We start from the raw sequence: 13,077 nt of genomic DNA, 5'->3' as shown, positions 1-13,077 counted from the left end.
ATCATAGATGGAAAATATTCTTCCCTCAAATTCATCTGTGTGGAATGACTTTTTTTCTTGTCTTCATTTCCTAAATAATGTAGTATAACAACTCTTTTCACAGCATTTTTATTGCACTAGGTATTATAAGTAATCTAGAAATGGTTTAAAGAGAATGTGTGTAGGTTATATGAAAATACTATGTCATTTTATAGGAGGGAAGTGAGGATCGGAGGATTTTGGCATCTATGTTTGTAAGAATGTGTGTGCCTGTGAGATGGGGCACGGAGTCCTGGCTGCAATCCTTCATTACTGTACGCTATACTTGGAAGGTAGACTATTGGGTGAACTGGTGTAGGTACTCCTTATGCAATGATAGTGATTTCAAGCTTGCACATTGCACCCCTCCAACCAGTAGTCTGAGAAAGATAAGTCATTATTCTTGTTGCTAGGAACTTACCAATGGCAAATGTCACCGGATCTGAAGGTGGTCCAATCAAAGGGCCTTTCCTCAGGTACATCACAACCTGGTACTGGGCACCAGGAACCAGATTTTCAATAATAGGTTTGCTTGAGTTTACCTATAAACCAAATACCCAATGAGATTTATTTAGAGATGGGTTTTCAGAGTAGGATTTGCAGAAGCTTATGTGGTATTCAGAGCCTCTGAGGAACCACAGTGACTTTGAAATCCAGAAGCCTTTGCTTATGCTGGAAAAGGTCAGATTTCAAAATTAGGATGATTTATAGTTTATGTGAACCCTGAAGGGAACCCAGAACATTCCAATTCTATGGCTGGATTTAATAAGCCCCATGAACTGCTTTATAGGCATCAATGTCAATTGTAGCCCTGCACACTAGAGACACATCAGCCTCTAACCATAATCAAATCAGCAATACCATAAGGACAGTCTGACATGCTAAATTGTAGTGTCAGCTGATTACATGCGAAGATCGGTGCAGAAATGTCTTTAGTTTCTCGTCACTTAGAAGCACATAATATCTAATTATAAAGATGGAAATGACCTCAGAGATTATCTAGTTCAAATCTCTCATTTAATAGATTGAGAAAGTAAAGCCAGAGAATGGCCAAGGTCACATACTGAAACTCACTGTTGGCAATAGAAGCTTATTGTTGGGACCTCTAATCTATGGGCAAGTCACTGGCAGAATGTAGAAATACAGCAGTAAGCACTTTGCAAGTCTGTTGGTAACCTTATAAAATAATGTTATGGAGAACATTTCTCATTTAGATGAATTCCTTTTTACTTAAAAAAAAAAGAAAACTACTGAAAAACTACTGAAAACTACTGTTATGTAACAAATGCCATATGGAGTCCAATAGTGACAATGTATAAGATGAACAAAATGGATTTATTAAAGTTGAATGTTGAAATGCACATGGATTTATGGTTCAACTAGTTGTTAGGAAGTGAGCTATTTTGACTTCAGTGCCTCTAATATTTAAGATGATCTTTCTTAATGGGAAGAACACAGGTTCTCTATTCAGGCTGCCTGACATCAAACTCTGTATATGCCTGGGGATTTTCTTATATATTATTTAAACTTTTTACCTCGGTTTCTTCATTAATAAAATATAGATAATAATATCACATATCTCATAGAGTCATGAGATTGCTTAAACCAGAATATCAAGAAATATTAACTCTTATAATCAAGTTTTTTTGGCACCTGGGATATAAAATTGCAGAATCACTGCAGGAAGGAATACAAATGAATGAGAACAGTATTGTTAATAGTTTATCTATACTGTAATTTTTGAATTTATTTTTATATATGTCACATTTTATTATTCATTAATCTGTTGATGAACACCTAGGCTGATTCCATAAATTGTCATTGTGAATTGTGCTGCAATTAACATGGGTATGCTTGTATCTCTAAAAGTAGGCTCACTTTAATTCTTACAGATAAATACCAAGGAATGGTATAACTGGGTCAGATGGTGATTCCATTCTTTGTCTTTTGAGAATACACCATACTGATTTCTAAAAATTTTTTTAGTAGTAGATGGACACAATAGCTTTATTTTGTTTATTTATTTATTTTATGTGGTGCTGAAGATTGAATCCAGGGCCTCACACATGCTAGGTGAGCACTCTACCACTGAGCCACAACCCAGCCCCTATACTCTAATGTTTTTAAAAGTCTCATTAAGATTTTTTAGGATAAACATATAACTGATGTTATAAAGTGAATTTTAATCTCTTCTAATATCAGAAACAAATTATAAATGGTAGAAATTGTGTAATTTAATTGGTACATACAAACTGCTTTGTACAATTGGAGCACCACACTAAAATTCCCATTCCATTGGCTTGACTAAAGTGAGATTAAATCTGATTAATAAATTAGCTCTTCTATCCTTTCTTTTCTATTTACACTCTTTTGTATCAGTGTTTTTTGCTCACATTTTAGATTTTCAATTTTACTGGAAGACTTATACACAAAGTGACTCAGGTATCCTTAGCTGATAGTGAATTTTCTAAAGAGACAATATGAATGAGAACATACATTTTATATGGACTATTTCATATCTTTGAAATATATTCTAAGTTGGATGAGGCAGCACCTGCCTATATCCCAGCTACTCAGGAGCCTGAGGCAGTAGGATGTTAAGTCTGAGGCCAGCCTGGGCAACATAGTAAGATGTCTAAAAACAAACAAACAAATTCTAAGTGGTAAAAGGAACACATGCTCATTATAAATATTGTTCCCACAGCAGAAGAGTAAATGGCATAAATTGGAAGTCTTTTCTGTTCTCATTCCACAAGTCCTGATATTTTGGCAGGAATTCTTCTAGACTCTCCTCTAGCACATATATGTCAATAATATGTCATGGAGCCATATATGTCTTATATTATGAACACCGCTCCAAACTCTTCATTTGAATTCTACAGCATGTTATAAACTTCCTACTGTACCAGTAAATGCTAACTTAGATCAACAGTCACTCATTTTGCCTACTTAGAATATTCAGAATTACACAGGATGTAAAGAGCTTAGATTATTTCAGGGTAATGTTAAAGTTTCTTTAGTTTAATAATATTTTAGGCTGTAGTTGATTCTAACTATTCAAAGAAATACATGGAATCATAACCACTTAAATATGCTGCTATACATTCATCCTGTTTGTCTCCTGCTCTCAAGATGGCTTCCATTCTCCTTTGAATGTGTCTCTTCTGTCCTAAATAAATCTGTCCATACCTCTTAAAAATAATAAGTAAATAAATAAATTTATACCAGATAAATTATACTGGGATACATTTTTATAAGCAATGATATATATATATATATACACACACATACATACACACACACATTACTTTAAAGAAAATGGTATTGCAAATTACTTGCCTTAGTAACAAAAAATTATGAACACAAATGCATCCCTCATTTCTAAATATTTGCTAAGCTGCCAGCTTATGTTTATACTTCTATTACTGTATGCCTATTTTTTAAAATTTATTTATACCTGGAGAACAATTGTAGGTACCTGTGGGGTAAAATGTGATACTTTGATATATATATATATATATATATATATATATATATATATATATATATATATATATATCATAGAAAGATTTCATCAGGTTGATTTAAATTAACTGTTACATCACCAGTGTATCATTTTTTTAGAGGTAAGACTGTTAAAAATCTATTTTAGTAATTTTGAAATATACTATACACAATTATTACCTGTGGTTACCATCAAGTGCTCACTAAAATGTATTCCTCCAGTATAACTGAAATTTTGTAGCCTTTATTCAACATCTTCCCTTTTCCCATCTTCCTCCTCCTCCCTCTAGTTTCTGATAACTAATAACCACCTTTCTTCTTTTTCTATGAAATTGAGTTTTTTTTTTAAAGATTCCATATATATGTAGATCACACAGCATTTGTCTTACAATGACTGCTTATTTCACTTAGTATGATGTTCTCCAGGTTCATCAATATTGTTGTAAATGATAGAATTTCCTTCTTTTAAAGGACGTATAGTGTTCCTTCTGGGTATATATCACTTTTTCATTATTTATTCATAGAATTTATTTCATCATTTATTCTGCTGATGAATACTTAGGTTGATTCCTAAGTATTCCTAAGTATGAAATAAATAATTTCATTATTTATTCTGCTGATGTTGATTCCATTTCTTGGCTACTTTGAAAAATGCTGAAATGAATGTGGGGGTGCAGATGTCTTCTCTATATCCTTTTCTTTTTATTTATCCTGGACCTCTTTAGACATGTGTTGAAGAGGGCAAGGGAAATGCTCCTTCATTCTTCTTACTAAATAACATTAGCTTTATTCCCTACAAGATAATTCTATATTCCTTTCGTCAATTTCCACCTATCTAGCATTTCCGTATCTTTCTTGACTGGTTTAAGTTTCAATCCTGAGAACTCAGTTGAATTCAGTCTCACTCCAAATACGCCCCATTACTACCCCTCTTCAGCTCAAGAAATACGAGGAAAAAATGTATTAGAGAACATGGTGGGAAGAAATATGAGATAGACTGTTTAAATAGTGGGGTAGAGCTATTTTATAGTGACAGTTCTTCTGAGTCTGAAATGGTCTTATTCTATTGTGTGGTCCTTCCTCTTAGCTATACATATATTCCAGACTTTTCTATAGAGGACTCCAAAGCTGCTTCACTTCCCTCCATTGACTCAAAAAGCATCCAACTAAATCTGGATAGTGACAAATGCTAATGCTTCTTTTTATGCGCTTACTATGTTCCAAATGCTGAATTAAACAAAGAGTCCTTTTATTTTTATCACAACTCCATAGGTAGAATTGACTTCTCCCCATATCACAGATGAAGACACCAAGACTTGCAGAGATGAAGAAAGTTGCCCTCGTGTTCACTGTTAGAATCAGGTCTTAAACCCACACTTGTCTGATGCTGGAGTTTGAGCTCTGGAGTCTGTCAGGATGGTGGTGAGGGTGAACCTCCCATAAGACAGTATATGCAATCCATAGAAACTGGCTGGGAATTCAGATCATTTGGGTGTTGGCCACTGCTCTGATACTAACCAGTGTGTGACTTTCTGTCTTTTACTTCTACCATTTCTTCATTTGATTGTCTTTCTGTCTGATTTTGTCATTAAGTTATAAATTCCTCTAAGTTGCCAGAACACATTCATGGACTAAGACCACACATAAGAACTAATACACATGAATATGACTCTTCCTCATTCTGAAAGTATGATTATGCATAAGTCTTTGGAGAGGATGCCGATAGCACATTTACTCTGAAGAATTGTTCAAGTGTTTTACATCACACTGATTTAGCACTGACTTTATGTTCAACATATTTGTGAATGAATAGTCTTACAATGGTGCTGGGAGAAATGTATCACAAAACTCCTTCCTGAGAACATTTGCTTGTAACACACACACACCATGAGAACACATTTAATACACTGTACTGACAAGGAAGGCCAGATTTTAAGTTTCATGAAATTAGGGTTCAGGTCTAAATTTGTGCTACCTCATATGACCCACCTGACACAGAGTCACTCAGGAATCAGTGGAGTTAAAGGGTAGAGTAGGGACATTAGCAGTGAATCTTACAGATCACCTAGGTAATATAAAATGCCGCAGTCTGGCTGGGCACAAATCATGAGCCACTCAAGCAAGAACAAACTTTATTTCGGAACTCCACCAGCAAGCACACTCCACACATGCTCCCCCAGAACTCTCCCGAACACCACCCACGTGGCTCCTCCAGGAACACACCACACACCAACCGGAACTCTCCCCGGGAACTCTCCCGGAACACCCCCGGGCTGTGCGTGCACTCACCACGAGAACGGAACTCCAAAGTAGTGGGCACCCGAGGCGGACAGTAAAGGTCTAATATACAATTGAATACACAGCCTGTTTCAATCCAGCATCATCCAGTCACAGCAATTATAGACAGTTTAACTTAATATCATCATCTTAATGGCTCGCCTCTCAACCATTACTTCTGGCAAAATGCCAGGGGACATTCCGACTTGGCTGTGGCTCTCAGCATAAACAGCATAATTCTGTGGTACAGTCAGTGATTGAACAATGTAAGTACAGTGAGACTACAAGAGTGAAACCATTGTTATGAGTGATGGCTGGAGTATCCCTAATCTGAAAACCCCCAATCTGAAATGCTCTGAAATCTGAAACCTTTTGAACACCAATGTTATCCCACAGGAGGAAAATTTCACACCATAAAACTTGCTTCATATACAAAACTATTAAAAATATTTTATAAAATTGCCATCAACCTATTTGTATAAGTTATATATGACATAAATAAATTTTGTGTTTAGAATGTGGGTACCATTCATACAAGTGTATACATAATACATACATATATACCAAAATAAAAAAAAATTGAAATCGGAAATACTTCTGATCCTGAGTATTTTGAATAAGGGATACTTAGCTTAGATTGGTTTTAAAATCAATTTTATTTTAGAACCATATTTTGATTTTCCTTTTGATATAAATACAGTTCCATTGAATATAAAGCTCAAGAAATATTATTTTTTTCTTTTGGGATAATGGTTGCTTTAAGAAATAAGCCAAAGCCAAAGTTAAACCAGTCCTGGTAAGATCATCTTTTAGATTTCTTTAGTTGCTTGCTATATAAATCACAGCTGGTTCTTGAGACTTTTTGAACTTTGGTTTCCTCATCTGAAAAGTCTGTGTGTGTGTGGGGGGGATGGACAATGGTGGTATAATAACACAATCCTCCCCAAATCTCATGGTTACAAATGACAACTAGCCTAGTGTTCTAGCTCTTGCACTGCACTTTAATACTGGCCTCAGTGGCCGTCCATAACCTTTAACAGTTTCATGTTTGCATTTTGAAAAGGCACTGTCAAAGTACACTTAGACGAGACTTTGGTGGCTCATTTATAATTTATAATGTCTACCTGCACCTTTAGCTTTTGGCTTCTATGTGATGGATACAGAAGTTGTATGTAGATGGAGCAAAAAGCAAAAAGTGAGTTCCAGATCACTGTAAGGGAAGCCCATTCTTCTGCCAGTGGAATGGGCCAGTTACCTTGAGTGCTCTCAGCCAAGGCAGGTGGTGGGCTGCACAATGAGCTTGGATTACTAGTTAGTGGATTAGCACATTTACCCCTTAATTTAAGTCAAGGGGTGAGTTCATCCTCAAGTATGGCTTTATCTCAGCATCCTACTGCTTTTAGTGCTCTGAGGGTCATAATTCTGGAGTCTCTCTTATTAATTTAAAATTTCTCACTGTTTGAATTCCACTACTGCCTAATTTTCCTAGGAGGAATGGGAACATCCTGAAGTTTCTCCACATGAATAGGTAATTTAATTGTTTTTGCCTTTAGGGAAGAAAATAATATGTGAGATGCCAAAATTCATTCCAATGTCACCATATGGAAAAATAAAAAGGGGATTTTAGGAAAATAGAACAAGGCCTCAGGTTCTCAGGGCGACCGAGAGGGATGTTGCTCTCAACTCCTGCTGTCAAATTTCCTTCAGGACTCATGATCCGGTGTGCATACCCATTCTGTCAGCTCCTCACAGAACACCTCTCCACCTGCCCCTCACTCTCCTTGGTGTCTGGTTAACTCCTATTTTTCCTTCAAAACTCTTCTCAGCTGTGATGGGTGAGAAGGGAATTTTTTACTTTATATACTTTTGAATTATTTTCTCTGTGAACACATTTACTTTTATAATTAAAATAAAACCTAAAAGAATGGAAAAAAAAGTAAAACAAACAAGCAAAAGACATCCCAACCCCTGCTTGGTTGTTTCTCTCTTCCCCTGGGAAGGTTTTATGACCAGTTTTTAAATTATCTCTCCTCCCAATCTGTTACTAATGCCCAGCTCCTTCTTTGAACTCATGAGACCTTTCTATCATTTACTTTGTGCATAGAGCTCATTCTATAAGATGCAGTAATTCTTTGTTCACTTATCTGTTGTTCTCAGGAGATTATCTTTTTTTTTATTTTTTTAATTTTCTTTTTTTTTTTTTTTTAGGAGATTATCTTGATCTCCAATATCTGTCCTAGTATTTGTTACATCTTAGGGTCTCAGCACATTTTCTTGAACAAGGAATAAAAGTGAAAGGAACATGGGCTCATATGAAAGGAAAGAATATGACTGTAGCTAAAGAGCCATACCCAGCTCCTCTGCGGGCTCTTGGTAACCCTGCCTCCAACACTCCTTCCCTTCCAGGGAGACCTCAGTGCTGCTTCCTGCCATTGTCGCCTTGCTTTGCCAATGACACTGCTTCTGGTGCCTTTCCTTTACCTGAGTGCAGTACTGCTTTTCAAGCCTCTGGCTCTCCTTTTGTTTCTGGCAGGTCAGGGACACCACAGACACAATGGTGCTGTTGTAGTTCTCTTGGGAAGATGTCCAGGACATTAATGCAGTGGTTGAACTTAAAACATGGACGCTCACATGCTGGGGCTTCTCCGTCAATTCTTCAATCCACTCTCCTGTAGAACCTGAACATTTCAAATCAGAACATAAGAGAGCTTGCACACTGAGCTGGTTGAGATCCAAGATTCTAGTCTAAACATCATGTTATTTTCCTGTGCCCTTAGAGAGACACTCAGTGCAAGACTGGAGGTTGCTCTTTCCATCCTCTACCCAGTGACAGTCCTCAACTCCATCCCCCCCACCATTCCAAACAGTAGCAGCAGCAGCAGCAGCAACAACAACAATAACAACAACAGCAAAGGCAAATATAGTTTTACTGATGGAGAGAAGCTCCACTTCAGTTTGTCCTATGCATTTGAGAGTATCCTGGTAACTTTTTTACCAGAGAGAATTTACTTTTCTTTTAACAAAGGGAGGGTGTGGCAGTGTAGTGTTTCATCAGTGTTCATAATTCCTTTGCTGTGAGGATCTTTGGTTTCTAGAAATAATTGCTTTGAGATTCAAATTAGTCTCTGCTACAATCCTGTGAAAAAAAATTTAAATTTAGCAGCAGCAAGAACAAAGAAGCAGACTGTGACTATATTAGACAAGAAATAGGAAATAGGCTAGCTCAATTAAAGAAGCAGGCTAAAACCTGGGCGGTATTTGAGGGATGGGGTGAGGTTCCTTGCTACAAAATATCTTCACAGAAGTGTCCGTCAGTAGCTTTGTTCTCTCGGGTTTTTGAAGTAGTTCTTAGCACAGTGCCTGGTACATAGTAAGGACTTAAGAAGTGTTAAGGTGATTATTATCTACAGAAATTCCCCTTGAAATGCAAATTTGCAAGTAACTTCCTCTTCTTTGTTTAGGATGCATTTCACAGTCTTTTAATAGAAAACTGTATTCCTAGGAGGTGCTCTGCTGGGGGAGGGCAGATTCAGGCTGAATGCAAATGGTGCAAAGGAAATAGTTTTTAAATCAGAGTACTAGGCTCTGACTTAAGTTTATATGTGATTATGTGTTTTAATCCTTGAATTCATCTAAAAGGTTTATGAGGTAAGCACTATTATTAAATCTTGCTTTTCAGAAAAAGAAACTGAGGAAGAGATAAAGTAAATCATGCTGGGATTCACACACAAGAAGTCTGATTCCAAAATCCATGTTCTAAACTCTGCATGTGGCATCTTAGAGCCCTATTAAATAGTGAGAAGCTTTGGTTTGAAAGTAGTAAACTTGTCCCAGGCCTCCAGTGTACTCATTACTGATGGTAAAACTTGGCAAACAATCTCATGTCTCCAAATCTCGGTCACAGCAACTGTCAAATGGACAATCATGGAATGTTGGAATAGAAAAGAACTTTAGGATCCGATGTCTTATTTTATTGGTAAGAAAAGAGAGGTCCACAGACTTGACCAGTGTCACAGAGCTACTTGGGACCTCCTGTCTTCTGAGTCAGTGGCTTTGTGACAAAATATCCTGATGCCATCTGATTAATCTACTTTGCAAGGCTGTTGCTGTGTTAGAGAACTATGTAAATGTGAAGTGTTATTGCTGTAAAGCTACTGTCATAGAGGGGGCAGGGAGTGATAAAGTGGCAGGAAGCTCTTATTTCTTAGTTTTACCTGATGGTCAGCAAGGTGGAGTGTCCCTGCAAGCTACATATTGCTAAATTCTAATCCCTGTTCTGACACGTGGGGTAGTCACTGAATTTTGTGTTACTCAGCTTTTTTCACATTAAAAAAATGGGGATAATAAAAATGTTCCCTTCATAAAACTGTTGAGGGACTAAGGTAAGTATCTGCTTTAATTCTCATCTCTTAGAAAGCCTTCAAAACTATGCAAATATAAATCATAATGCAATAACATAAATGTAAATCTTAATGTAATAAATCTTAGTGCAGTAACTTAATACCAGAATGTCTGAAACAGTTGGGTTAGGCAAATGGGCCGCAAATGTTATTTAGTTGGTGTGTAACTGCCCTATGTTGAATGAAATCAAGCTACCCTAATTTGTTGCTCATTTACCCTGTTGAGTATAAATATTTATATCTAGAGAGTACATTGTACAACTCCTTAATGTCTACAGAATATTCTAAGGATTTAAACATTTTTTTTATTGGCAAAAGAATTTCTACTGGTCTGTCTTTTTACAGATTAATACTAAGAAATGTCTCTGAAATAATCATTTATCTGAGCAATTCTGACAAATACTGAATAATGCTCACTTTAGATATACTTGAGAATAGAATAGAAGGTCTTATTGATAAAAGTGATTCAATAAGTGTTTATTGAATGTACAAAAGAATGAATACATAAGCAAATAACATCATGGCAGCCTAGGATTTAAAATTTGGTGTGAGAAGCAAGATGAACACCCTTAAAATGCATCTGGGAAAATGTCTCTCATTAAGTGTGTGTTTTATGCTGTGCACTATGAAACACAATTGAAATTCAGAGGACACAAAGCTAACGTGGCTAAAACCATTGAGGGAGAGAGGACACTGGCAGTGGGTCTGCCCTGGTGGACAGGAAGTCTCCTTCAGCGAAGCATTTTTAGCCTCTTGGGAAGTACTGAATACTCTGCTTTGTTTCATTCTCAAGTGATCTCACATCAAACATTTTCCATGATTGGAATCCATGTAAAGCAATTACCAATATCCTTTTTGTGTGTCTGATGGATAAATAGTTCAGACTTTTCGTGAGTGGTGATATTTTGGTTTCTCAAGTAAAAATGCTATATTAGGGGCATCATTTTCAACATTTTTAAGCTGGTAAGTACACTGATTTTCTCCCTCTGCCTCTCTTCTCCCTACCCATCTTTGGAGGATCATTTGAGAAAGGGTAGTGTTTTGCCTGTAACGAAGGCCATGGAATAGAGAGTGGTCACCCTTTTCTGAGAGCAGTATTTATCCATGTTTTCTGGCTTTTCTTTCTCCTAATCAACAAGCACATTAAAGTCCTGGTGAGCAGCATGACTGAGGCTTAGCCCCTAAACATCCATTAAACATAGTTAAGCTAAAAACATTACAGAGACACACTGCTGGTACAGCCTGAGGGCCTCACTCTTGCTCTGCTGTTACTTTTATGGAAGTAGAAGCTACCCTGAGATGTGAGACTGGCTTTTAGAATGCTCTAGCTTTGTATTCTCCTGCCAACTGCAGGGAGACCACCTGGGTATAACTACGCTTGAACCTTCTCTTTTTGAACTCCGCAAGTTCGATACTGTAATGAGATTTTTTATAGTCCTATAATAGAAAATTTCATTATGAACTCAAACAAAAGTCATATTTCCCAAACTGTGTGTCCTTGTCCTTGGAGAGTTTGTTAAGGCTAGTGTGGAAGGCCAGCTTAATAAATGTTCAATTATCACAATAGTAAAAATAATCCTCAAGTTAAATCCCTGGGTAGGTGTGCTACTGTTAAACATACATATATTTCCTCTGCTGTCAGAAGCTCCTGGATCCCAGCCTCCCCCGACCTTGAAGAATTCTCAGGATCCCTAAGGTTTGTGAATAATTGACACCTGAGCATCATTAATCTCAACAGCTTCATTGTTCTAGCTTCCCTGTAAGCACAAAATAATCTCTTTACTACTTACTGATATAAAAGCTGAGTGACTTTGCTGACTGACTCTTTCGGGTTTCACAAGATCCTGAGGAACTAAATGTTGTGACAGATAGCTTATATTTCCCAGGCTCCTTCAATTCTGCGACGAATTCATGTGCTTCTTCATCCACGGTCAAATATTCAGTAAAGTTATCTAAACCATACATACACACACAAAGAGAATATATCTGAATTGACATATGAAAGGACCCTGGGTATAGACAAGCCAATTAATTTAAAATCATTTGGGCCTCTGAACTAAAGGCATTATAAATAAAAAACATGGATAAAAGTTCATTTTTTTTAATACTTTAAAATACCAAAACTAAAATATGGTGTCCAAATCAATAGAACTAGGAATGGACATACTACATATCTTATATATTTTTACTCAATAAAATTCTGTGCACAATAGAAACAGAATGGTAGGACAAGATAGCAATCATTGGGTTTCTCATCTGATATAAGAGATAAGAAATAATTACTACCATATATCTTCTAAGTTCCTCATTGCAGCATTAAATATCCATAAATGTTTTAAAATATATTGAAATATTTCTAGTTAGAGAAATATGTCACACCATGTTTTTTCTTCACCTGTTTTCTTCCGGAAACTTTAAAAGTAGGAATTATTTTACATTGTTTCAGAGTCTATCTCCTGCTGCTTTATTAATTCAGTTGAAGTCATTATCATCTGTTGGTAACTACAATAGTCTTCAAAAGAACATACTGCAGTCAGACAAAGGCATGATTGAATTTGCAAGGAAATAGGCATTAAAAATATTCTGAGTTACAAGACACTATTTTTCTCAGAACAAATTAAAGAAAAGACAAATAAAAAATAGGTTAAGGAAACTATTGTTTTTTAAATTAAGAAATTCCAGACAAATAACTTTTGATTCAAATAATTATAATTAACCAAGGATTTCAATTTTATATAATATTTGGGTGTTGTTGATTGAACTATCATTTAGTATAAAAGAACCCAGTCTAGTATAGAAGATACATCTCACTGTATTAAATAAAATACGAAAAAACAGCATCTCATATATGAACCTGCATGATTCTAATGTCCTACCA

General features: G+C 36.2%; 1 protein-coding gene across 1 annotated transcript in view; it reads right to left on the bottom strand.

The window, feature by feature from the left end:
- Positions 1-13,077, bottom strand: part of Ptpro (protein tyrosine phosphatase receptor type O) — a 108,972-nt gene that overhangs the window by 68,852 nt on the left and 27,043 nt on the right. The window contains exons 6-8 of the mRNA XM_076855342.1: positions 11,990-12,151; positions 8,281-8,477; positions 440-560 (exon numbers count right to left, since the gene is read on the bottom strand). Coding sequence (XP_076711457.1) covers positions 440-560; positions 8,281-8,477; positions 11,990-12,151 — 480 coding nt within the window. The remainder of the gene's footprint in view (positions 1-439; positions 561-8,280; positions 8,478-11,989; positions 12,152-13,077) is intronic.

Source organism: Callospermophilus lateralis, chromosome 4 (assembly GCF_048772815.1).
Source record: "Callospermophilus lateralis isolate mCalLat2 chromosome 4, mCalLat2.hap1, whole genome shotgun sequence".
Taxonomy (NCBI): Eukaryota; Metazoa; Chordata; class Mammalia; order Rodentia; family Sciuridae; genus Callospermophilus; species Callospermophilus lateralis.
This window is presented reverse-complemented; position numbering and strand designations above follow the sequence as displayed.